Source organism: Gossypium hirsutum, chromosome D05, assembly GCF_007990345.1.
Source record: "Gossypium hirsutum isolate 1008001.06 chromosome D05, Gossypium_hirsutum_v2.1, whole genome shotgun sequence".
NCBI classification, from domain to species: Eukaryota; Viridiplantae; Streptophyta; class Magnoliopsida; order Malvales; family Malvaceae; genus Gossypium; species Gossypium hirsutum.
Window position 1 is genome coordinate 12,556,525 of NC_053441.1, and position 25,509 is coordinate 12,582,033.

A 25,509-nucleotide genomic window follows, 5' to 3' on the forward strand; every position below is an offset into this window, starting at 1 on the left:
CCTTCTCTATTTGATTTTCCTTTTAGTTTTTCCGAAATCTTCTTCTAAAAGAATAAATAAAACAAAAACTCCACTTAAAAGAACTTTAAAAATCTAATAAAATTTTCACTTTTTGAGATGTCCAAATTTTGCTATGCTTGTACTGTTTGCCAAATATTATGATTTTTTTTTTAAATTTAAAGGAATAAAAATCTTTCCCATGAGTTGTTCGTTGGAACACTGTCTCCGAATCCACGCTCGCTTGTAATATCTACTCTTCGGTTTCCCCAAACAATGGCTATTTTACCGGCAAAACGTAAACAAAAAAAACTAAGGCTTGAGTAATTGAGAAAACAGGAATCTTTATCGACTCACGAAACTTCCCCTCATGAGAGGAGTCAAGGGTCAAACTCCCCTTCGTCGTGCCGGAAAAGGTTACATTCGGCTTTGGCTAACCATGGTTGAGGTTGACCCAGACCCGGTCCTTTCATAACACAATGTCATTTGAGTTGAGTAATTAACTCTAGCCGTTTGGGTTTCGAAAAGGTGGGTGAGAAGGAGAGTCACATAACTGTAACTTGTCTGTTTGTGGCGCCAAATGTTCCAAAAACTTTTCCTACCTATCCATTAATAAAAAGAACCACATAACCCAAAACAACTGTTTATAGTATCCAGGCTCCAAATGGCTCTCTTCAGACTGCCTTATTCTTTCCCTTCCACTCTCCCATCATTCTTTCCAAAGATACTCTTGCCAGTTCCCTCCTTTTCAATTTCTTGTTCTTCAAAATCCACTCCCAATCAACTAAAAAACAACGATGATAACAGCAATTCTGATAATCCCAAGAAACCCAAGAGACTGTCAGAGCAGTCTTCCTGGGAAGCCAAAGATTCAGAAGGGAGAGATTATCTATACAGGCTTGGCAAAGAGGCTGATAACATGAACATAGCTGTTGGTGCTAGGGCTGGTGTGATTGATGATCTTTTCACTGGGAATTTTCTTGGCAAAGACTGTAATTTTCTTCCCTTTGCTCTTCCTTCTTATATTTAACTTAAGACAAACCGTTTAAAGAAATGAAATTGAATATCTTTTCTCTTCTTTTCTTTTTTTATCTGTAGCGGATATTGTGTTTGATTACAGGCAGAAGGCGACGAGGTCCTTTGAGTATCTACAAGGGGATTATTACATTGCTCCCGTATTCTTGGTAAAATTTCCAGGCTAACAATTTCCTTTTGCATTTCTTTTGGAAAAGTTGAGTTAAAGGTGGCTTTTTATGATTCAGGCTGATGATAGGTTTGAACTAGAATGTGATTAGCTTTACAGGGTCTTGTTTATCTTTATCAAATATTCACCTCTGCTGTGATTAGCATATAATAATAAAATAATAATTTTCAGTTCAACTTTACTATCTTGTTTGAACTTAGATTTTCATTGTCTAGTTCTTAATTTTGCTTTAAATTCAGTTGCAGTTAACATATATACACTATCTTTTTTTCTGCTGTTATCTATAGAGACAGCAAGTTGTTATTGTATTTCCTTTCTTCTTCTTATGTGTTTGTTATTTGTCAGAAGCTAACACTGCATTATGTTTGCTTTTCTCATTGTCAGGATAAAGTTGGTAAGTTTTATGGAACTGCACAAAGATGAGAAGATTGCTATGAATGATACAGGAAAAGTAGGAAATCTGGCAGAAATTAGTGACTGGAGCATTCCTTCAATTTTCTGTTTTTTGAAATATCCATGGAGTTTAAGATTATTTTGTTTCTATTATATGCTTTAATAATGAGGAGAAATCCGATATATTACTGTCGATACTATTATCCATCACCCTTTACCATTCCACGATATTATCATCTCTGATGTGTGACCTTCCACTTGCCAGCTTTCTCTGATTTTCCAACTTGATGCTGAGCCTGTCATATAGTTATTATTTGTCTTCTTGAAATAATCCTATCATTTTGGAACTTATGACATAATCCTATCATTTGTTTTCTTGAATGATGACTTGTTTTTTTTCCTGTTTTACTTGCTGCAGCATGCCACATCGTGAAGAACTACCTTGCTCATCTTCTCAACGTGAAAATTCCTTTGATTCTAGGTATATATTTGAAATAGTCAAGTGAATTTTTTTTTCTACTTTGGTTGGGAAGGGATGAGGGGATTTTTAAAAGCTTAGACATACTTGTTTTTTACTTCTGTGGGTAGGATTGCTTTATATATTGGAGTGTTAAGTATAAATTCCATACTTCTCATTGTTATATTTGTCCTTAACGGTTTGGGTCTTAGGACTGCTCACAACAATCTTGAATCCTTGATGATGGTTTCAACAGCTATGCTGGAAACAACATTTCACTGCATTAAATATCTTATGGACTGCAGATTCTTTTCTGGCATTTCTCGCAAAACCAATGTAGTATATAACTTGAATTCTCAATTATTTTATTTCTGAAACATTGGATTTTGACTTGAAGGTGTCTGGGGAGGAAAAGGTCAAGGAAAAACATTCCAAACTGAACTCATTTTTCAGGCTATGGGGATTGAACCTGTAATTATGTCTGCGGGGGAACTAGAATCTGATAGGGCTGGTAAGATCGGTTTCCACCGTTTTTCCTTCCTTGCCATTTGTCTGCAAGAATATAAGGAGATTCGATCCATTCCGTTATTATTACCTTTTTATGTGAAAAGACATGATGTAATCAAATTGTTGTTTCCTTGACAGGAGAACCAGGAAAATTGATACGCGAACGCTATAGAACAGCTTCCCAAGTGGTCCAGAACCAAGTTAGAAGCTTTACCACCCTCATTCTTCGTATATGTATGTCTAGGTTTATGAAGTTTAATAATGCTCTTTAATACCTATGGTAAAATCTGCATGTTATATTAGCCTTTGCATAGGGATATACTGATATTTAATGTGTCAACGAACGGATTGTTCCTCCTCCTCCAACATCTTTTTCAAGTATATTGCGGTCCTCTTACAATGATAAGATGAAATATTCAACCATGATAATGATGTAAAAGAGCAGAAGAGAGTTGAGAAAAATCCGAGTACAAGAAGAGATAGTGAGAGAGCATTTTTGCCACTTTGACTCAAAGCCTTCGCAAATGCTTGAACTCCTCAAAATCCTGTGAATAATCTACCAAATAAGATGAAAATGATCAGCTGAGATGTTGAATTCTATTTCCGCCTAGAGGAGAGCTGGACAAAATAAATGCCTTAATGTTCCAAAATAGCACAAGCACATTCAACTATCTATATGACCTTTCGATCAAGAAAGCGGTGAAGCTTTGTCGTCAGAGTTCCTATTTCCATCTCCGATTTTAAGTTCGTCAGTGCCTGACAGAGATTGGAATGGAAAGGCTAAAGTCGTTCCCTTGCCTTAGAAAGTCAGAACTATGGTAAACATATTAGCATGAAAATAGAACAATTATGACCATAATAATATCCAGAGCTTTCAGTATAAATATTTACAGATACTCAGTATGCTGTATGTTCCACATCATTGTTAATGACTTTCTGCAATTGTTCTTAAGTGCATGTTTGTTTGAATTTTCTGAACTAATGCAGGGCAAGATGAGTTGTCTGATGATCAATGACATTGATGCTGGTCTTGGTAGATTTGGTGAGCTTATGTTTTACTGGAACAGAAAACCTTGAACTGTACCAATTATGCTTCAAGTTTCATAAATTTCCTCTTGTTTAATAAGTTTTAAAAAGTTACTTATGTACTGATTCGTTATCTTAAACTTTATATATTTTTCACATCTTATCTAGGTAATACTCAAATGACGGTCAACAATCAGATTGTTGTTGGTACCTTAATGAATTTGTCAGATAATCCAACCAGAGTTAGCATCGGACAAGATTGGCGAGAATCAGATATAACAAATAGAGTCCCTATCATTGTCACGGGGAATGATTTTTCAACCATTTATGCTCCCTTGATCCGTGATGGAAGGATGGAAAAGTTCTACTGGTACATGATACTAAAGCTCCACTCTTTTTTACTTCCCTTGTGGTGCTTTGTTGATACAATACAATCAAATGGTCTTGTGGTGGTTCAAAGAAAGAAATCAAGCTATTCCATTATTATCTAACACATCATTTGTAATACAGGCAGCCTACTAAGGAAGATATTGTGAACATTGTTCACAGAATGTATGAGAAAGATGACATATCTAAGGACGAGGTCGTAACTATTGTGGAAACGTTTCCCAATCAAGGTATATTCAGATCCTGCATGATCTCCATGATTAGATTTTCTCTGTCACTTCTATAGCAACTATGTAGAGGGAAAAACAATGACTATATCATGGAGTGCATATTGAATTGTTTTTCCTCTTTGGTTTTGGACAGCCTTAGATTTTTATGGAGCTCTTAGATCTCGAACATACGACCGGTCGATTTCAAAGGTATGTAACTCTTCATTTAGGTATAGAAGGTGTTCTCAAGTTATGTGTGGATTTTCGTTCTTAAGTGATTGCCATACCTAACATGGTGCAATATTGTTGCTTTTACCTTGCTAGTTAGTGATTATTAGTTTCACCATGTTAGGAAGGTATCTAAAATGTCCATACCTGTTTTATGCCGTCATTTGGACACGTAATTTTTTCGTCGGTTCAAAGAAAACAAGTAAATATAATGTATTTTCATCATCTTACTCCTGCCACATTACAGTGGATTGAAGATATTGGAGGAATTGAAAATCTTGGAAACAAACTTCTCGGACGGAAGAAGAATGAAGAGCTCCCCGTATATACTCCCCCGCAGGTAGTATGGTAATCATAAACTTTCTTTTAGAGGCGCAAATTCATATGCTGTTAGCAGAGTTTTCAAGGAAAATTGGTTAATAACTAGTGCATGATCATTTTTCATAGAATAACTACCGAAAACAACATACAGAAGCCAAAAGAACTTCAAAAATATTACATCTTCTATCAGGTGATGAACAAATCAAAACATGGTGGAATTCCCTTTTCAGTCTTTGCCCCGGCCACTGGCTTTTTGATTGTTAGTTTATATAAAAACGTCTTGATATGATACCCCCCCCCTTTTTTTTTTCTTTCTGAAAGATGGTTTTTAGCAAGTTGAAGCTCGCAAGAGAAGTGAATGTAGTTTTTTTTTTTGTGTGTGTGTGATTTGACTGGGAGTGGGGATGTTTCATTGAACAGCAAACGGTGGAGGCTTTACTTGAATCAGGGTATTCTCTCCTGAGGGAGCAACAGCTAATAATGGACACTAAACTTTCAAAGGAGTACATGAAGAACATTGATGACTGACTCTGATTCGATACCATCTGTTCTCAATATTATTAATATTTTTAATTTGTGGATTACTTTCTTTTCTCTCCTGGTGGTTGATGTGTATTTCACTTTTTTATACCATTTATATTTATCTAATTCGATTATTGATTTTTTTTTAAATCAACCGTTATATGAAAAATATTGTTAAATTTTAACTATGGATTTTGGTTTTCCTTTTTTCTCCTCTTCAAAATAATAGGATTAGAGATGGAATCGGGCAGGTTTGGGTGAGGACAAAGTCGAGATCAGGTTAGGGTTGGGCAAGCAGAAAAAGATCTCCTCTCGTACTATTGTTATTTTTAATCTTATTATTCCAAAGACATAACAGCAGAAAGACTTTATTTAAAATTTTTGTCCCTAGACCATCTAATCCCACAATAGCTTTTTTGATTTTGTAAAAAATAAAAATAACATTTTAATCACTGTGTCATTATTTATTGTTAGAGGTGTAACGGGAATTGAATCACACATGACATAATTATAAGTGACACCTCTTATAACATATAATAATATAGTGATTAAAATGTTATAAAATAATAACGTTATTTATCAAAATGTAACAAATCAAAGTTCATTAATCAAAACATAATTTAGCTAAATTGTTTATTTTTTATTTTTGTAGTTTACTGAAAAAGCTATAGATTGACATCACAATTTTTTTTACTTATTTTATTCAAATAAATAATATGTAATAATGATAATTTATATAATTTCAGATTATTTTGAGAGTATTTATATTTTTTATATTTCGATAAATCCATAATATGAAAGTTATAAGATTTGAACTCATAATATATATATATTTTAAAATTTTACTATTCCAACCGAAGTTACATTTAATTTCTATATTAATTTTCTATAAATTAATTACATAAAAATTTCACTCACATGTATTATAACTTAATATGGACAATTTTTTTCTATGTTTTAGGATGTGATCTCCATAGAATAAAAACGTATTTAAACTTTAACAATAACGTTTAAGTTAGCTTTCATTCATTAATTATGATGACGAGGCTTAGTAATTAAGATGTTTACGTCATCCAAACCATTCTTCAAAAGTAAAATGGCTTAATTCGTACGATATTGACAATGGAGTGACATTCGTTTTCCCATCAACTAATGTCTGTGCAAAGAACAATTAAATCGGGAATCCAATGCTTTGTTTCTTGAACACCCCTAAAACATTCCTATTTCACTTTAAAGCCATTGGGCTGCCCAATAATAATCAAGAAGAAGAAGAAAAAATTGTCAACTTTTTCCCGTCAATTGGGACAATATTCCTACAGCTTCTAGTGATAGTTTATGGGGAAATTCTTGAGTGGAAATGAGAAGTAAAACTTAGTTGACTTGACGCTGCTTAAAAAAAGAAAGTAAAGGCACTAAACTTGGTTCTTATATTGTCTTCATTTGTCTAAATAATTTTCAACACACACAAGAAAAAGGATTCTTTATTTCTTTGTTTATCAGATAACTTTAGACTACTCTATGGTGGGCAAATGTTTGATGCTTGCTTGGCATGTTAGATTCGGTTTTATCTCTTTCAATTTACAATATGATTGGTTGTTCATTTTTATACCTTCTCTAATACGCAAAGCAAAGGAGCCTTATCTTGATGCTATCACTAACTTTTCATTTTTCAATGAATGGAATCTACCCTTCTTTTAAGTTACTTATTTTCGTAAATGGAATTTTAAAAATTGCTACATTATTTATTTATTTATAATATATTGGGGAAAATATCATTTTTATTGTGGTCAGACTGCTTTCACTCATTGTTTTTAAGTTTTAGGTGACATTATTAAATCCAAGAATACTTCCAATAGAAAACAACATTGGTAATTTATGATTTGACTCTATTTGCAAAACTTGATGTGCACATTATGATGAGTGCTACTCTTTGTCATATCCTTCCATTCATGTTGGCCTTTCAGCTTTGACTTCCATTGGATCAAGTTTTTTCTAATCTACCAATTTGTTTATGAAATATATTTACGTCTTCTATATGGTTATCAAGATTACTATTCGACCTAATGTTGGTAGTAGTTTTAATTTTTATTAACTGTACCGTAGTTTTATTCTACCTTTCAATTTATCTATCACTTCATTCTTTTTTAAATTAAATTTTAGGATAAATTACAAAAATAATTATTTTTGTTTGTTTCAAATTACATTTTAGTCATTTATCTTTGAAATGTTATGTTTTAGTCACTTACGTTATCGTTTTGTTACGAAGTAGTTACTTTGCCGTTAAGCTCCATTATCTCCCTGACGGCATTCCTACGTGGTAGTCCAAATGGGTTTTAAATGCTAACTTGGATGTCTAACTGGGATAAGAATAACTTTTTCAATCAAAATAGAAAAGAAAACTAAAAGAAAAAGGAGATGATAGATTTTTTTTTCCAATTCAAGGTGTAATTAATTTAAAATTATTAATTAATTAAATTTATTTAATTAAAAATCTATTCACGTCCCAATTGGGTATTTAAAATCCATTTGGGCTACCATTAGAGAGGTAATGGAGCTTAACGATAAAATGATCACTTCGTAATAAAACGATAACATAAATGACTAAAATATAATGTGAAGCAAATAAAAATGACTAAAAAATTTAGTTCGAATTTTGACAAACCTTTCCCTACTTCTAATTGAAAGGAAAATGCTATATACATATAACATAAAATATAATTCAGTATTTAAATTTCCACATTTACAAATTTTCCTACTATTTCTTTAAAAATAAAATGATAACATTGTATGTAAAAAAAAAGAAGAAAGGAAAAAACTTTGAAATATATGGTTGTCTTCAATGGTGAGCGATTGCAATTGTACATTCAAAATTTTTTTAAGTATGAATTAATCATTTCAAGATTGAAAACATGAATTACAAACAAGAAAACTAATGTCTTGAATTTTATAATAATTTTAGTATACTCTTATTATTTTAATGAATTTCTATTATTCAACTTGTCAATTCAGCTAAACATTTTATTACTAATATAGATATTTATTACTATTATAAATTATATTTTTTTATAGAATAAATAAATCATATATTAGCTATCTTTAAAAAGTTACTTTATTCTAAAAGCACTCCATAACAAAGACCTATTCTTCATTCCATTTTTTTTTAATATTATACGTGTATATATATATGTATATGGAAGAAAAAGTGTTGAGATCACTAAGCAAACCCCCCCCCCCCCAAAAAAAAGGGGTGAGATGTGATTAGGCACAAAGACGACAATGAAAAATGGGTTTGCAAATTGGTTAGGGTTGCATTAGGTATGAAGAACCTTCCATACTTTATAAAGTGTTTAAAAGTGACCCACTATTTTTTTTTTCAATTTTATTTTTCCAAGTTGAAGTTGACGAAACCCGCACATTGATTTATACTACATTGCCTTCATTGGTTCCTTAAGTGAAAACGAAGTTCCACTTTTCAATATTGCATTTAATTTACAAGCCAAATTATTGGAAAAATTAATTGGTGTGTCTTTATCATTTATTAAGGCAATGGGTACTTTTTACACAAATCAAAACCTATCCTCGTGTGGATTTATGTTTATGATGTCAAATTCGATATTGATTTTTTTTGAAGAAAAATTCATATTAGATTAAAACATCAAAAACAAACACAGGGTAAAAATTCAAAATTGAATCTGAACCCCCAAACCTCACACCTATATCCATTGGCTCCAATAGAACCCATCAAAAGATTATCCGAAATAAGAATGTTTAGAATACAATTAAAAATCTTGCTCGACGTAAAGTAGTCAGCAAGTAACAGAGCCACCCGAGCAAAGCTATAAGCTGCTCTATTTGCTATCCTACACGTCCCATTGGAAAGACAAAGAAATAAAATACTGTCTTGCTTCGAAACAATTCCGAGCTACTATACCAATGCCAGATTATTGCACACTTCAACAACTTGAGAGCTATCCATTGAAGTTATATATTAGCAATTTAAGGTTCAAATACTAATAATTACCTCCTCCTTTCCTAATTTTATAATATATTAAAAGAATTATAATGAATTAAAGGTTATAGTAAATTAACAATGGACAGTTGATGATATTTTAACCTAAAAGTTGGAAACATAGTTTATGGTAAGGAATTTTAGTTCCAACTTTTTTTTTAGTTTATTTATATTTATTATTCATAAGAATAGAAAGAGGGAAAAAGAAATTTGGAGAATGTAATTTAAAAAATCATTTTTATGATGTGTGCATGTTCACTCATATGATGCATCATCAATCATTTATTAGGAATTAAATGAAAATTATGCAAATATTAATGACTACAAAATTATATTGAATTTTATAATTGAACGACTCGTATATTTGCCCCACCATACTAATAAAAAATAACCCCCCACACACAAAAAACTGATAAAACATCAACTTGGTGCTTACCTACCATCAAGTGTTTTGATTTAGACAATGAAAGATTTGAATTTATGTGCAGCTCCAATACTCTTGATGTTAAATTAGCTTTGGAGGAAATAAATTAAGTCCATAAATATCAATTTGAAATTTAAATTACATGATGTGTAGGTTAATTTTAGATTTATTTTACTGAGTGTTCAAATGTCTTTTACTTATTCAAAGTTTTATTAGCATTAGATTATGATATATGTGTGAAAAATATAATTATATAATAAATATCTTTATAAAAATTATATGAATAAAATAAAAATTCGATTGTATGGTAAATATTAAATGTTGAAAATTATAAAAAAAATATACGATAAAAAACACTTTTAAAATAATACAATTTATTTTGTAAAATAAATATGTTTTTGTTATTAACCAACTGAATTAGTACTTGATTCACTTATGCTACCTACTCAATCAAATACTTAATATATTTTATAGATAATGGTTAACTTATCGTTCAATTGTAAGTTAAAAAAGAGATATTTTTCTTAAAAATTTGATTAGATTTTGCATAACAAAAATAGTAAAAACAAGAATAAGAATTTATTTTCAACGAATAAATGCATCATAATTAAATTGTTTTTCATGCTAATGGTATCTTCAACTTCAACTATGAAGAATATTTTCTAATATAGCTCAAGAATAAATATAAAATAGAAATCTAATTCGTTAAGGTAAATAAAAAAAAACAGAATAATCTCAATCAACTTGCCAAGATGACAATAAATCTTCAAAAAAAAAAATCAGAAATAAAGAAGCCAGCCTAGGTGTTATAGTGAAATGTAGGGAGTTTATAGTTTAGTTAAAATTTAATTAATTAATTCAACTGATCTAATTTAATTAATCAGTGGATGGTTAAATTTAGTTTAATTGGAGGTTAGTTAAAAAAATTTAAAATTTTTATTATTAATTAATTCAGTTCGAAGTCAGGTAATTAATTGAATTACCCAAATTAACTGAAATAGTTTACAATTGGCCAATTTCTCTTTCTCTTTTTATTACCGAAATAGTTTCCAATCCCCCCTTTTACCTTTCTCTTTTTTTTTTTCTTCTATCCTTTCTCTAACCTTCCTTTCTTTCCTTCGTCTCTTTCTTATACCCTTTCTCTAGCAGTTTGTTTCTTCTGTCAATTCCATCAGATCCTAAATAATCACATCCTCTCTTTCATCTCTTCCCCATAAACGTCACATTGTTTTCTTTCAACCTTTTCTTTTTGACTCACTATTTTCTTTTATGGTTTTTCTCCTTTTCATTTTCTGGGTAATTTAAGTTTGGTTTTAAAATTGCAGGATGTGGGTTGTTACTTTTATTGGAATTCATTCCATACCGCTTTCAAGCAACTTGCTTTTTATTGTTTGGGTTTTTCCATGCTTTGATGATGTTTTCTTTCTCTTTTCCTAAAAAAAATCCCCCTATTTTCTATTTACGTTTCTGTTTTATCATTTTTTGTTGGTTAACAAGGGAATGTAGGGTGCATGGTGGTGAGCTTAAATTTCGATTAGCCGAGTAATTTAATTGATAATATTTTAATTCAGTTAATGTATTTTTAAAATTTCAATTCAATTAACATTTAAAAATTTTTATATTCCAATTAATAATAAAACCCCTAGTGAAATGCGCGCAGTCTCCAATCATGGATTTACTAATTGGGTAAAAAGTAAAAAAACCTTCGTCAAAAATCAGGTCAGGCACGTTCCATTGCCATATCCGGTTTCTTATTATCTACGTGGCGAACCCCCTTGCCGACACTAACATTATTCTAACCAATATAATATTAAAATAACAAACTTAAATTACGTATTTTTGTCACATACAAATTTTAAAATTTATTTTGCTTTAATAAACTTGTTTTTTATTTTTAAATTTAAAAATTAAAATTATTTCCTCAAACAGAATGGAGACTTAATTTAATCAACTAAAATATTTCTCCAAAGGTTTTCATTTTTCAGTATTTAAATTTGAGATTTATCATTTGTAAATATAATCAACCTTCTATATAATAATTTTATTTTTTTGCCCAAATTTTACAAGAAATGATTGTTATATATCTTTAGAGAGATAATAGCTTACCATAAGATTTATATAATGAATTTTCATCAAAATAAAGAAAGTGAAAATTGTGTTCAAAAAAGAAGAGAAAAAGTAAAAATCAAATCAACAAAATTAAAAAACAGTATAACATGTGAGTGCATTATTACTTTTATGAATATTTTATTTTACATTGTATCACATGACTAATTATAAAGTTCATGAATTTAACAAGTTTAATTAATGACTAAGTTATTAAATTAATTTATTTATCACAAATTATTAAATTCAAGTAATCAATTTGTAAGTTTATGATATTACCAAAAAAAATTGTAAGTTTCAAATTTACAATTTATTTTTTAAATATTAAAGATAAGTAGTATATATTAAATTGAAGCAAAGTGAGCTAAGATGGGGATGAATGCAGCTAACATCCATAGAGGTGGTAGTGTTTTCAAGATTTTACATCTATAGTGAAGTGGGGTGGACGAGAAACCAGAGCATGCCAATTGTGAGGCGATAATAAATTTAGCAATATCTACCCTCGTCCCGTTTCATTGACATTCTTAATTTTAATTTAATAAAATTAATATATAATAATTAAATAATTCTTAACACAGTGATTAAACGGATCCTAAACTTGATCATTGAGTAAAGCACCTCGTTTCTTTAATAGTGATGATTTTAAATTTAAAATCACTATTATTATTATTATTATTATTATTATTATAGATTTTGTAATCGGGATTGTGAAAAGAATATGTGGGCAAGATATGTTTTAAAAAATAATTATATATTGAAAATAAATGAAAATTTTTCATGAGAATGGAGTAAAATTTATAAGACTTATTTATTTAGAGAATATTCGTGATAAGAGGATTAATCATTACAATTGATGGTAGGTATCCCGACTATTTAAAAAATAAATTTTATTTAGATTTAGATAAAATTAGTTTTTAAAAAAGCAGTTTTGTGTTATTTGTTAAATACTATTAATTTTTTATACAATATTAAGAGTAAGAGATAAGGTAACATAATTTGAATTTATACCGAACCAGTATTTGATAAGAGCTTTAATCATCTCTCTATACATGTCTATGAATATTAAAAATTTTAAATATCCTTTATTTTTATTTTATCATTTTAGTTTTTTTATCATCTATGAATATTAATCTTTCGGGTTTCATAGTTGTCACTTCTAATAATCCTAAACTCTATCATTAAAAATATAATATGTATTACCACAACACCAATATTTTATTGATTAATCCTAATTTATATATCACACAAATATATTTATTTAACAGCTTCTATATCAAGTTGTTGTTCTCATTCTTCTTACTATTATAACGACCAAATTAGAGTTGGTTTTCTCTTGGATAAATTATATCATTAGTCATTAAATTATGGTTAAAATTTTATTTTAGTCACCTAATTAAAATAAGTTATAATTTGGTCATTGAGTTATGTAGAAATTTTTATTTAAGTCACAGGACTATTCAAAAGTTTTTATTTAAGTCATTAGGCTGTTAATTTTTTTTTTAAATTTCTCCAACAAGCTTCAAGCAACGATTCGACGATCGATACGGTGAATTAGTACCCATAACACTAGTAAAAAAACATATATTAGATCCAAGTCGATTTGATGGTCAATTTTGGAGATCGGAGAAAAAAACTGTTTGAATTTTGATTCACAGATTCATGACGTTTAAAATTGCTTCATGAAAAAAAAATTGTAGAAGAGAAAAAGAAAGTGAACTTTTGATTGGTGCATATATTGGAGATAGAGAAAGCCATCTTCATCGATTTTAATAACTTAGTAACTTAAATGAAAACTTTGAATAATTTAAGGATCAAATTATAACTTTTTTAGTTTACCAAAACAAAAGTTTACTCATAGTTTAATGGTTAATGGTGTAATTTACCCTTTTCTTTTATGAAATATAAATGAAAACAATAAATAAGGCGTAATGATAAATTAAGCTCTTAACATTTATAATTGTTGTCAATATGACCCCCTTTTTTAGTTAAATTTCACCATAACTTAAAAAAAAATTCAAATTTGGCATTAACCTTAAAAGAACTGAATTGTTGTTTTCTTAATGAAAATACAAACTAAAACGTTAAATCTTTAAACATGGCAATCCATGTGTAACTCATGTTACTTTTTTTTAAAAATTTTATTAACTTTTTATATTTTTGTGAATTTTGAATTAATTTTTATTTTTTGTGAATATTTTCATGGCTTTTAAATTATTTATTAATTTGGCATATAAAATAAAATAGTGTCATGTCAGTAAGAAGTACACATAGATTATCATGTGAGTTGTCATACTAATATTAGTAAAAAATTAAGGTTTTAGTTAGTATTTTTATTAAGATAAAACAATTTGACTCGTTTTGAAAGGATGATCTAATTAACAAAAATATGTAAATATTAAGAGTTAAATTTATGAATATGAAAATAAATAATTATCTCGCTTAAGGTGACATATTAGTCACGTGTCGGTGGCCATAGTCACTTATATATTGGCGAAAACAGAAAAGCAAAGCCCAAACATCATAAACTGCCATTTATATTAATTTTGTAATAATTAATTAATTATGGTTATGGTTATGGTGGAGGGAGTTACAGCCTACTACTACTGCTTCTACTACCTAAGATAATTAATTATCTGCGCAAAACCAAGCTACCTTTCTTCGTCCTCATCTGTGCAAAGCCTCTGTTTCTAGTTCCGTTCTCTTAATTTGTTTCTTATTGTTTGCTCATTTTCGTTAGTATTAGATCAGAGAGAGAGAGGGTGGAGATCTGGACAGGTCTGGCTGTGGCCGAAATCAAAGAAGAATATTTGAGGGAGGAGGAGAAAACATCGAACAAGATTAAACCGAAACAAATTAGGAAAATTCTATGGATTGGTGGCATAAGATGATCTTCCCTGTTCGAAGACTCTGGTTTGTTGTTTCTTCTCGCGTTAAGGCTCGCAAAAATGGTGCGTTTCTTTCCCTTTCCCTTCACCCCATTCTCTTTCTCAGTTAATGTTCTTTGTTTCCCAGAGGCTTTTATTCTTTCTTTGGAGTTCTCTCTTTTCTTCTGCTTCCTTCTTGTATTACTGAATTTTCAAAATAAAAGAAATTATTCACTAGCCAACAAAAGGTTTTAATGAACTCTTTTATTTATATTTTCAAATTTCTTAAAATTGTTTTGATGTGTATTATTGTTTCTTTTTGAGTCCGAAAAGAGTTCAACTATTCATGACGAAGAGAAGAGAGGGAAAAATATCATATGACCTTTTGAATCAAATCTTATCTATGCTTAAGCTTGAGTCTATTCGAAATATTGGTAGAAAATATAAATCTGATCATATCCTCATAAAAAAAAGAGATTTATTTCTCCTAAAATCTATAATTATAGTAATATAGAACACATCTTGCACCGACAAAAATGCTTAAGTTTGAAATTTAATATTTTTGTTAAAGTATTTTGGAATGAAAAAAAAACTCATGTTGAAATGGATTATTCCTTGATTGTATTTTTAGTTTCAATTCATTTGGAGGAAAAGAAACAGCGGAATTTTAAAATTGAAACAAGGGAGAAGAAAACCATGTTAATTTATTCCATAATATTTTTTTTCATTTTGGTTTTTTCTTATTATTGTTCACATAAAGTTAACTAAGTAACTCCTAGATAACACGAATGATTCTTTGATTTTCTTTTTCAATTTCTAAAGATAATGCAACATGGAAGGCTCTTAGTAAGTATAAGATACTTGTGTCAAACAATAATTATATATGTACTAATTTAATTAGATGCACATAATTATTTAACATATTTTCTTTTTTTTAGAGAAGATAAATTGAAATATTACTTTTTCAAATGGACTTACATTTGACTCTTTGTGGATGTATAAAATTTACTTATTAACATATAATTTTTATATTAGTGATATCATGTGTTGATTAACAGCGTGTAAAGTTCTTTCAATATTAATTATTTATGTAATTAAACATTTGGTTGAATAATAAGTACTTTTATTTATTTATTTGGAATTCAAAATTTGACGATAAAAACTTAAAAAAGGCTTTTATTTACTAAGAAATAGAATGGTTAACTAAGGGGCCCCTAGTAATTTACCAAATATCAATATCAATATCAATATCTTGGTTTTGAAGTTACTTAATGAGAAAGATTAGGTTAAAGATAATTTTGTTAAATTACAATAATCAAGGAAAGATGATTGATCTATACATAAAAAAAGAAAGTTGATTGAAGATATTTGGTAAAGTAATTACGCATCTTATCTTTTTCCGGAAGCTCGGCTGAGATTGGACGAAAACATTATTTTATTTTCAATCATGACTCAACCAGAATAACTTTTGTTTTTTTTTTTAATGCAGGAGCCGGGTTGTTGAAGCTTCACGATGATGTACAAACATGTGGATACGAAGATGTGCAGGTGATGTGGGAAATGCTGCGAAGATCGGAATCGGAGCTGTTGGCTGCTAACAACAATCCCAAGCGCAAGCACCGCCCAGCTTTCTGGAGAGTTTTCGTTTGGTCTTCTAACCACACTTCATCCTTCTCGCCCAATTATGCCTAACTTCACACCATTTGCATGCATACTTCCTAATAATAATAATAATAATGATAATGATGATAATAATAGTAATAATAATGTGTTCCTACTGTCCTGCAGCATGGACATTTGCGTCTTACGTTTAGAACTGAACTTATAACTCTGACGGCCTACCATACAGTGGCGTGGTACAGAGCTCTGTTGCAACCATGAACAATGTTCAAATTGAAATGGAAATATAAGATGATGTATTACTCTGTTCCTTTTGGTGGGGGTTCAAAAATTGCTTTCAAATGACACAACTATTATGCATACATGCGTATATACTTATCAACTGCAATCAAATTACAGTACGGTAGTTCAATCGGTGGAGGATAAAGAGACTAATAATAATTAAAATTCCACTAGGAAGGAACAAAAAGTTGTACGTATGTATGCATGGCAATTGAAAATGATTTAAGCAATTACTTGACTCCATAAAATTGTCATCAAATCAAATTACTACGACCAATCAAACCATCACAAACAAGTTAAGATGACTAAAGCGAGAAGAAAGATGGCATAAGAAACCTCTATTTCTCGTGTATTTTTCTCCATTAAACCTTTGGTCCCATACCATACCATATCTTTTATCTCATGTATTCATGCCCCTGTAATAAAACATTAAAACACAGGCAAAGGCAGCTTAACAATCTCCCAAAATATGATAATACCTGTGTAAGAATTGAATGTGAGGAGAAATACCTGATCAGAGAAACTTAAGAGTATGTATTTGTTACTGTAACACTTTATCTAAGCTATGCAAGGGAGTCTTGACTCTTGAGTGCTTAAAGTACCAGCTATTATTACGGTGTAATAGAACTATTCTCCATCAGTTCACAAGAAAAGAAGCCATGGAATACAAAGATACAAAAACGAAGAACATCGGAAATGACAGAAAATATGAGGTTATAATAAGTGAATATCACAACAATTCCAGATCAAAGCGATTAAATATGACAGCAGTTCATCGAAGAGTTTCAGAGTAAAAAAGGTAAAATCAGCAAGAATGATAAAGGGAGCATAACTTTTGATATTAAGATTCCAACTGGATTGCTGCAAGTGAATACAGTGGAACTTCACATCATGAAATTTGTCTGCCTACTAAGCTAAGATATTATTCCTGCAAAACTGTAATACAAATTTTCCCTCATAGGCTACTATAGAAAAAACTAAGCGAACCAAAATAATGCTAAAGGTACAACAACAGGGCAATCAATCATGTGTTTGCTTTTCTCCTTATCCCTTTTGATTAGTTGCCAACTAACCACAAGTATCGTGTTTTAGGGGGAATAATCCTAAATGCAGCACCCTGCTCACGAAAACTTATTTCCGCTTCCGGGAACCTTTCGACATTAAGTTACCAAATAAATTACTGACAGACACACAAGTTCCTGAATGTTATTCCTTGGGTGAATGCATGTATATCTTCTCAAGCAGTACTGGCCAGCCTTCTCCAAGCCTCTGTGGGTTCAATTCCATGGCAGCCTTGAAATCCAGCAAAGAAATCAGTTTGTAGTATCTCTGTTCGTCTATAGCTTCCAAATTCCAGCTGCTATTTTGAACCTGATTATGGTGACTCGGTGAGACACCGTTAACAAGATTCCAGTGGGAATGCTGCTTCACTGTATTATTTTTACTCAAACTACATCCATGCCTGGTTCCTACTAGCTCAAAGCTCATCCTTATTAACCTCTTTAAATAGACATCCAGTCCGTTGTTCAAGATATTGGCACAGTCCATTGGCACACCTTCAAGGCCCTCCAGTGCAGCAATTTGTTGCATGTGTTCCCTCAGTGCCTCAGAGTCGAGCAATCCGCCAATAGCATATGACTTGGCATGTCTAGTACTTCTTGCCAAAGTCAAAGCCCTTCGGGTCTCAGAGATACTACTAGAGAATAATGGAATTCCAAGTGGTGCTTGCAATGAACTTCTAGCACACGACTCCTTTCCATCTTCAGCAAACAATACTTCACTTTGACCTCTGCCATCTTCAGAAACAAAACCATTGGCTGATCCCTTTACCTCAGAGTTAGGAAGCAGAACATCTCTTCCATTATCTGCTTTTCCTGAAACTTCTTGATGATGCTGCACCGGCTTCTTTGTACCATGAGAAGTCAGATACTGATTTTCAGATACAATAATGTCATTAGTTATTGTTGATTCATGAGAAGCAGAATCCACCTTGGCAGTAAGCCTAATGGATGCTCCAGATCTAGCTTTCCAAGGTGTCAATAGAACATCCCCAATTTGCTGACCGTCATGGATAGTCACAGGCGGTGGAGGGACTTTCGCGTTACAAGCATTTTTCAAAATTGAACGGATTAGGAGATTGTGTAGTCTAACATTCTCTTTCCCAAGAACATGAAAGCAAACCTTATTGAACTCAACCTTGCTTAGCTTCAAGTTCAACAATTTATTCAAATAATGGTAGTACTGTTTCGATCTCTCAGGCCCCAGTCTCTTTATTAACTGAGCTTTCAACTCAAGAAGATTGATCCGCGAGTGCTGATTTGGCGGTTGCATTGTTCACCGCTAAAAATCCATAACCTAATTATTTGACCAAAAAATGCAGATACACACTTCCTTTCACCCCAAAAACTTCAATTAAATTAGAGCTTCTTTGCTCCATTTCAAAAAACCCCCTTTCCATAACCCCACTAAAGATGTTCCACTAACTCCAGAAAGACCCATGGACACCATTACAAAACGCATCTTTGCAACCCAACAGCAAAGCTCTCATAAAGTTCAAACATTTAAACTCGTCCCTCCAAATTCAATCAACAAAATTCAAATAAAAACCCAGAGGAATGAAAAAGAAAGAAAGCCAAATTTGAACCATATCAACCCAGAAAAAACCTCCTTTATATTTATTCAGAGATAAATTTGACCAAAAAATCCACGAAAATAAGCTCAACCCACTTCATGAACATCTCCTCTTTATTCAATAAATAGAAGCTAAAAGAAAAATACCGCCTCGAAAAGCAAAGTGCTGCTAAGCGGATCAACGAATGTTAAGAATATAAGTTCAATGCCAACTTTCAACAATAAGCTTGAATTTCATGGGGGAAATTGAATACAACAGAGAGCAAAGGAAACATGAGATTCCAGAAAGAGAGAATTTCGAAAAGAAACTTTACTGTTGCTCTGACCTGATTGGAGCTCGAGAAAGTGGAAGAAAATTTCCGCGGATAAAGAAAAACAAAATACCGTTCTGCTATCTTTCCTTCGAACTCGAGCTTCCTTCTCCTTATATCTTCACTTCCTATTCTCTCATCAAAGAACTTTTTGTAGCATTTTCAACACACTTTCGTCTGATTTTCTCTTCCAGAGATCTTTGATGGATTTTGGGTTTGAAATCAAAGAGTTCTTCAGCTTACCCTCTTTGATCCATTATTTTTCTACGATTTCCTTTCTGGTTTTTTTATCCTTTTCGCGTATATTGTATTGGGCTAATATAATATTTAATACCTGATATTGACTTCAATGTTAATTTGGTACCTAAATTTGTTCCCAATTTGGCACTTAAATTTGATTTCAATGTTTAATTTGATACCTAAATTTTTTCAATATGATACTTAACATTTTTTTTGTCCCAATTAAATGCATGAGTTCAACATCAATGCTCAATTTAACATCTAAACTTTTTTTCTATCCCAATTAAATACTTACATTTTTTTTCAAGAGTACAAATATCAAATATCGATCGAATTTGATACCATTTTATCTGAGTATCAAATTGAATATTAAACAAGTTGCAAATGATATATTAATATATTGTAAATAAACGTTACAATGTAGGAGCTCCAAAAACAATTTCCGCTTTGTGTTGAAGTTGAGGGAATAATGGAGTGGTTCACTCTCAGAGAGTGAATATGATAAAATATGTGATTTCCGATATAGCAGATAATTTTGGAATATTATAATGACTTAATATTTAATGCATTAATTTAATAAATTAAATTAAATTATTTGTTTATTTAATTTATTTATATTCAAAAATTTTAAGATTCAAATAGATAATCTAATCAAATACAATCAATTTGATCAATTCAATAAATTAAATTAATAAAAAATCATAAAAATAAAAAATATATATTAAAAACCCAATTTAACTTTCCTGCTCAATTAATCCAGATCAACCCATCCGATTCAAATAATCTAGATTTACTCTAATTTAATCCATTTTAATTTTTTTTTACTTTTTGTCAAATTCAGTTCTTAAAACTTTTACATTTTGTTTACAAATAGTGGATTTAATTTGTATAGTCTCTTCTAGATTTTTTTGATAAATGTGGTAAAAAAATAAACGTGACGTTTGTCACCTGCTACTTATTTAAATTTCACTTGTCACCTGCTACTTATTTAAATTTCACTGAAAGTGGACCAAATCAAATAATAACCTATTTTATAAAAAAAAAAATCAAAGCCGGATGCCAAACAAAGAAAAACTATATACACCACTGAAACGAAATTCTATGATCTCTGAAATTGAAGCAAAGGATTTTATTACAAAACTGGAAAACTCTAATAAAACGATTATACAAGTCTCGGGAAAATTCTACTATATATTAATAGGAAAATGGATTTCAAAATGTAATGAAAGAATATTTCCTTAAACAAAAAACAAAATCATGGACGGTTAATCAGAACACCGAAAGAACCTGAAATGCTTTGCATTAAAATGCTTTGCTTGCTCTTACTGTGAAGCCAGTTGGAGGTGAGGCCTAATTGGCAACCGGATTGCCAGTCTTTTAAGCTGTACAAAGAGATGACCAAGAAAAAGCCAGACTTTCAGTTACTACGGAATATTCTTCGAGGGTCAAGTTGTCCGCTACAGTAACTGGAAGGAACAGCTGAAATCTCTAGCCTTCCTTTCCACTCTTCACCAGGTTTCAAAATGATGGGCTTCTCTACACAAGCAGCTGTGACACATAGCATGTGTTTATATTCATCATCACCGAAATCAGCCATCGCCTTTGCTTTCTTATCCCAGGGGTTCCACACGACTGAAAAGAAAAAAAAAAGGAAATACAGGAATTAAAAAACTGTAATCAACACATCTAACCATGATTTACATCCTTATCCAATCATCTAAAAGAAAGCATATGATTAAACCTATCTTCGTCATATTTAGTCGTTCTAAATACAGTCAGTTGATCTATAGTTGTTAACTTCCAAGGTGAGAATGGACCAACAACAAAATATCCATAGCACGCATAATTAGTGTATAGAGACAATGAACTCACCAGCATCTGGAAGTCCATCCTTTCTCAACACAAAAGTCCGCTTCCTTTCATGGTCCAGGATGGCAATTTTTGTTGGTGTACTGAGATATACTTTGTCAACCTTTTTCATTAAGGATAACAGTAATAAAACAATAAACACAAAGTAGAATTAAAAAGACCAGGAAAATGGATAAGCCTGCTTATGAAAATCAACACTAACTTCTGACTCGAATGTTAATGCGTCCCCTTGTTCAGTGAACCGCTCTCTATTCTTCAGGTTATCCAAATAATCCAGTGTCTCTAGTCCTTCTACTCGCACTTCACTAAATAAAATAGAAAAAAAATTACAAAGAGCATGAATGAGTAGGCCCTTGCAATTTATCATACAACAATGTCTAGAAACAAAGCTTTTTTTCATTCTATCTGTAATACAAACGTGTTATTAAAACAACTTTATTAACATTTCAAGATAAAGTCATCATCTTTTGCAAGAGTATCTAGAACACCTATGCAAAATAGTAAAGCAAATATATTTAGCTACAATGTAGAAGACTGTAGCCTGCATGATTATAAATCATACGTGTAAGTAAACTACTCATGTTCAGTGACTAATAACTTTGATCTCATATTTATTCTCCTGCTCTTGACAGTCCCACTAGAACTATAGGGTGATTTCATCAAGGAATGTTCAGAGATTGCATCTCACACTGCTTTCAAGACTTAAGGAAAAGAGAGCCAGCATAGTTAAATAAAGAAAATAACTGCAACAAGTAAAATTAAAAATGCATAATACCATATTTACATGCGAAGGTTCTCATAACTAAAAACCACAAGATGGCAAGAAAAATATATTGAACCTGATATCAGTGACTGAAAAATAGGTGTGATAGGCAAATGTAAATGTAAACGACTTTCCATCAGTGTTGGTATTCCGAATGCGGGATGTCAACATCAAATCACCACCAGGACCCAAAGCTACCCTTAATCGACACTCATACCTGCACAAGATAGCATATCCCTTAATTCAAACAATGGAACTTCAGAATCAATCTCACATGCATGCCTAAATGTACACATTAAATAAACAGGACAAGTAACATAGCAAATGAAATCAGTTAATCCATAAATCTATATACAGACCAGTACTAGAGCACATTAAGATTGGCTTCAAAAACAGTGTACAACCGAATCCCATAAACAATAATGTTTTATGGGAAGAACAAACTATATTCCATGCCACTTTAACAGTTTTGCTTAAACTAAAGCACTGAAATTAAAATGCCAATTTAGGAACATAATTAAATAGATCAAACTTCTTATTGAGATATGCACCTGTGAGGCCAGATTTTCACTTCTTCTTCAGAGTGCCTGAGGATTAAGTCAACGAAGGCCCTGTGAGAAGTATTTGCTGGAAATGGTGGGGGATCACGATCAACACTCCAAAGACGATTCCTTGCAAATCCATGTTGCTCAAGAGAACCAATAGTCCCGAACTGCAGACCGCAAACATTTGAGTTGGAAGAAAAGTATACATAATAATTGCAAAAACACAGAGACAAAAGAATTGAAGCACATACTAGAGGAAAACAGATCTGTATACCTCCACGAATAGCATTAGGGGGCTTAAATGTAGCCTGCAGAAAGCACACATATTCATTGAAAAGGCAATCATATTGCTAGTTTTCTTCCAAAATAAAAATCAATATACATGGATCATTTCAATTAGAAAGTTTTTGTACTTTAAGAAAATCAAGAAACCTTGTTTATATCTAAAGGTAAGTAAAACTGACAGTTCTTTTGACATTTCCCTCCCAAAACAAACTCATTTTTCAGAAGTGCTTTTTAAGCACTAACCTCTGTACCAAATACCATCAAGTGTTGATCAAACATGAAACACCAACTAAATAACTATAACCTGCGAGAATTAACCAACACACTGCAAAATTATGAGACCCTACAAGCATATGGTTGACTAAATGGGATAAAAAGATAACAGGATTACAAGTGACCAATGTGGTAAAAGTTATCCCATGAACTATTGCATGCACATTCTGGGACTATCTCTGCTGAAGATAATTAATAAAATGTGGAAAAGGTAACTTTAATTCTTTTAAGTCCGTAAGCTAAACATCTTCTTACAAGAATAATTCTAAAACAGATACCTTACTACTAAGGAAAAGCAACTGTTCCCTGAATTCATTCTTCCAAGAAGTGACTTGGCCTCCATCCAAATAGACCTGTTTAAGAGGAAAAAAGGAAAATGAAGACAGAATTTGTGTTGTCTAAGAGTGTATTAAGTTTTTCAGGAAGACTACCTAAGCAGCAATCACAACTTTCTCTGGATACGATAGGATTTCAAGAAACACTGATTCCACTTTTAAGCATGGTTAATATAAGGAAAAAATCAACAGACTGAAGATATTCAAACAAAACAATTAATTTTCAGAAATAATTAACATCAGAAGAAAGAGAGTGAGATAAAGATTCTCATGGCTTTAAGGACACAGAAATGGATTATTATCTATACTAGTATACTACGGTGGAGGAAATCAAAGACTTCTCTAGTGAACTCAATTTATCATCATGCGTCCATTTAACTAAATATGTTAACATAATAAATCAAGATCAACTTTATTATTTATCATCCAATAGGATGTTGTAAGCATATCAACTCACACGCTTTAAACTTCCCTATAGGTGTATAGAAATAGTAATAATGAGCATTAATCGGCACCCTCAAGATTGGTTTCTCAAGAATCTTTCGGTTCATACATTTCACCTTTCTCTTGACATCTTCTTTTGTCTTTTTATAAACATACTCGGTGCCATTCACGACTACAAAGAATGAACTATTCTTCATTTTAAATTCAATGCAAACGCAACGCATCTTCAGGAGATTCATAGAACACACTCGGTCCCATTCACGAGTACGACAAAAGAACGAATTATTCTTAATATAAATTCAATGCAAACGCAACGCATCATCATCAGATATATTAAGCAAAAAACCCGACCGTTACAAGACTAAAAATCATCACAGTTTCATTATACAAACAATTAACAATCACAATATCTAAATCGATGAACACAATAATCAAATGCATAACACGCAAAACTCTGAAAAGAAAAGAAAAAGAACAGGTAATCTTTTAAATGCAGCTTAACATTTTAACAAATTTTTGAAGATTTCTAACAAAAAAAAGTAGCAAGAATAACTCCGCCTCCGAAAACAGAGACAAGAATGATGAGATAAGAAAACGCAAACGAAAGATCAGAGGAAAGAGAGGGGAAACCTCAGCAGAGCAACCACGTATCTCCCTTAAGATGACTTTGTCGAGGCCATTAACGCCTTTACAGTGCTCGACATACACATTCTCTGAAGCCATCTAATGAAATTCTTCAATTTCTGGAAAGAGAACAGAGGGGGGAAAAAATCATATAAAGGAGAGAAGGAAAGAGAATGAGAAGAGGAGTATTTCGGAGGATGTTTGTTCGGAGGGGGTCTACTTAATTAAGGAAATATCAGATAATTTATTTTTATTTCGTAAGCTTCTTTCTTTCTTTTCCTTTTAGTAAGTTTATTTTATTTCGGTTTTCATTTGATGGGATGGAACGTAACAATAACGTGTGTTTACGGCGCTCCATTATTATCCTTTCAAAAAACGACGGCATCCCACATTAACCATATTATTATCGATGAAGCCTCTAATTTGATTTTTTTTACTCAAAAAAAATAATTTTTATATATTTTGAAATGTGTAAATTAATTCTTTAGTGAAATCTTAAATTTATGTTGTAAATTATTTTTTTCAGATAAACTATAAAAATGGTCGTCCAGCTATATCTTTCGTTTTATTATGATCGTTTAACTATTAATATTTTCAATTTAGTTACTAAATTTTTTGAAATTAAATATTTTA

The 25,509-nt window shown here is 31.2% G+C and overlaps 4 protein-coding genes across 8 annotated transcripts; 2 read left to right on the forward strand and 2 right to left on the reverse strand.

The window, feature by feature from the left end:
* Nucleotides 1-533: 533 nt before the first annotated feature.
* On the forward strand, nucleotides 534-5,700 carry LOC107906020 (ribulose bisphosphate carboxylase/oxygenase activase, chloroplastic). 4 transcript variants are annotated; one of them, XM_041093806.1, is made up of 12 exons: nucleotides 534-989; nucleotides 1,096-1,181; nucleotides 1,586-1,595; nucleotides 2,013-2,075; nucleotides 2,449-2,562; nucleotides 2,697-2,758; nucleotides 3,546-3,600; nucleotides 3,753-3,954; nucleotides 4,095-4,201; nucleotides 4,335-4,390; nucleotides 4,656-4,748; nucleotides 5,481-5,700. In XM_041093806.1, the coding sequence occupies exons 1-12, from the start codon at nucleotides 662-664 to the stop codon at nucleotides 5,484-5,486; spliced, it is 1,182 nt and encodes a 393-aa protein (XP_040949740.1). In that variant the 5' UTR covers nucleotides 534-661; the 3' UTR covers nucleotides 5,487-5,700. The 4 variants fall into 4 exon arrangements, with proteins under 4 accessions (XP_040949740.1, XP_040949738.1, XP_040949737.1 ...); XM_041093804.1 differs by lacking the exon at nucleotides 5,481-5,700 and adding an exon at nucleotides 5,150-5,401 and having other exon boundaries at nucleotides 4,656-4,756; XM_041093803.1 differs by lacking the exon at nucleotides 5,481-5,700 and adding an exon at nucleotides 5,150-5,401.
* An 8,572-nt stretch (nucleotides 5,701-14,272) lies between these two features.
* LOC107906018 (uncharacterized) lies at nucleotides 14,273-16,576 on the forward strand. The gene is made up of 2 exons (XM_016832854.2): nucleotides 14,273-14,738; nucleotides 16,144-16,576. The coding sequence occupies exons 1-2, from the start codon at nucleotides 14,657-14,659 to the stop codon at nucleotides 16,344-16,346; spliced, it is 285 nt and encodes a 94-aa protein (XP_016688343.1). The 5' UTR covers nucleotides 14,273-14,656; the 3' UTR covers nucleotides 16,347-16,576.
* A 795-nt stretch (nucleotides 16,577-17,371) lies between these two features.
* On the reverse strand, nucleotides 17,372-19,796 carry LOC107906017 (uncharacterized). Its single transcript, XM_016832853.2, has one exon. The coding sequence runs from the start codon at nucleotides 18,885-18,887 to the stop codon at nucleotides 17,763-17,765; it is 1,125 nt and encodes a 374-aa protein (XP_016688342.2). The 5' UTR covers nucleotides 18,888-19,796; the 3' UTR covers nucleotides 17,372-17,762.
* A 1,029-nt stretch (nucleotides 19,797-20,825) lies between these two features.
* LOC107906016 (putative glucose-6-phosphate 1-epimerase) lies at nucleotides 20,826-25,174 on the reverse strand. Of its 2 annotated transcripts, none has more exons than XM_016832851.2 (8): nucleotides 24,883-25,174; nucleotides 23,752-23,826; nucleotides 23,167-23,223; nucleotides 22,922-23,082; nucleotides 22,447-22,587; nucleotides 21,810-21,912; nucleotides 21,611-21,710; nucleotides 20,826-21,370 (listed from the first exon to the last, which is right to left on the reverse strand). In XM_016832851.2, exons 1-8 carry the CDS (start codon nucleotides 24,973-24,975, stop codon nucleotides 21,156-21,158), a joined length of 945 nt encoding a protein of 314 aa, XP_016688340.1. In that variant the 5' UTR covers nucleotides 24,976-25,174; the 3' UTR covers nucleotides 20,826-21,155. The 2 variants fall into 2 exon arrangements, with proteins under 2 accessions (XP_016688340.1, XP_016688341.1); XM_016832852.2 differs by having other exon boundaries at nucleotides 23,190-23,223; nucleotides 24,883-24,956.
* Nucleotides 25,175-25,509: the final 335 nt, after the last annotated feature.

Coding starts and splice junctions, on each gene's coding strand:
- LOC107906020 (XM_041093803.1), top strand. CDS start 662: ATGGCTCTCTTCAGACTGCCTTATTCTTTCCCTTCCACTCTCCCATCA. Junction 2,563..2,696: donor ACTAGAATCTGATAGGGCTG/GTAAGATCGGTT, acceptor TTTCCTTGACAG/GAGAACCAGGAAAATTGATA. Junction 4,202..4,334: donor GGAAACGTTTCCCAATCAAG/GTATATTCAGAT, acceptor GGTTTTGGACAG/CCTTAGATTTTTATGGAGCT.
- LOC107906018 (XM_016832854.2), top strand. CDS start 14,657: ATGGATTGGTGGCATAAGATGATCTTCCCTGTTCGAAGACTCTGGTTT. Junction 14,739..16,143: donor CGTTAAGGCTCGCAAAAATG/GTGCGTTTCTTT, acceptor TTTTTAATGCAG/GAGCCGGGTTGTTGAAGCTT.
- LOC107906017 (XM_016832853.2), bottom strand. CDS start 18,887: ATGCAACCGCCAAATCAGCACTCGCGGATCAATCTTCTTGAGTTGAAA.
- LOC107906016 (XM_016832851.2), bottom strand. CDS start 24,975: ATGGCTTCAGAGAATGTGTATGTCGAGCACTGTAAAGGCGTTAATGGC. Junction 23,083..23,166: donor TACAGATCTGTTTTCCTCTA/GTATGTGCTTCA, acceptor TGCGGTCTGCAG/TTCGGGACTATTGGTTCTCT. Junction 22,588..22,921: donor GTGAAAATCTGGCCTCACAG/GTGCATATCTCA, acceptor TATCTTGTGCAG/GTATGAGTGTCGATTAAGGG.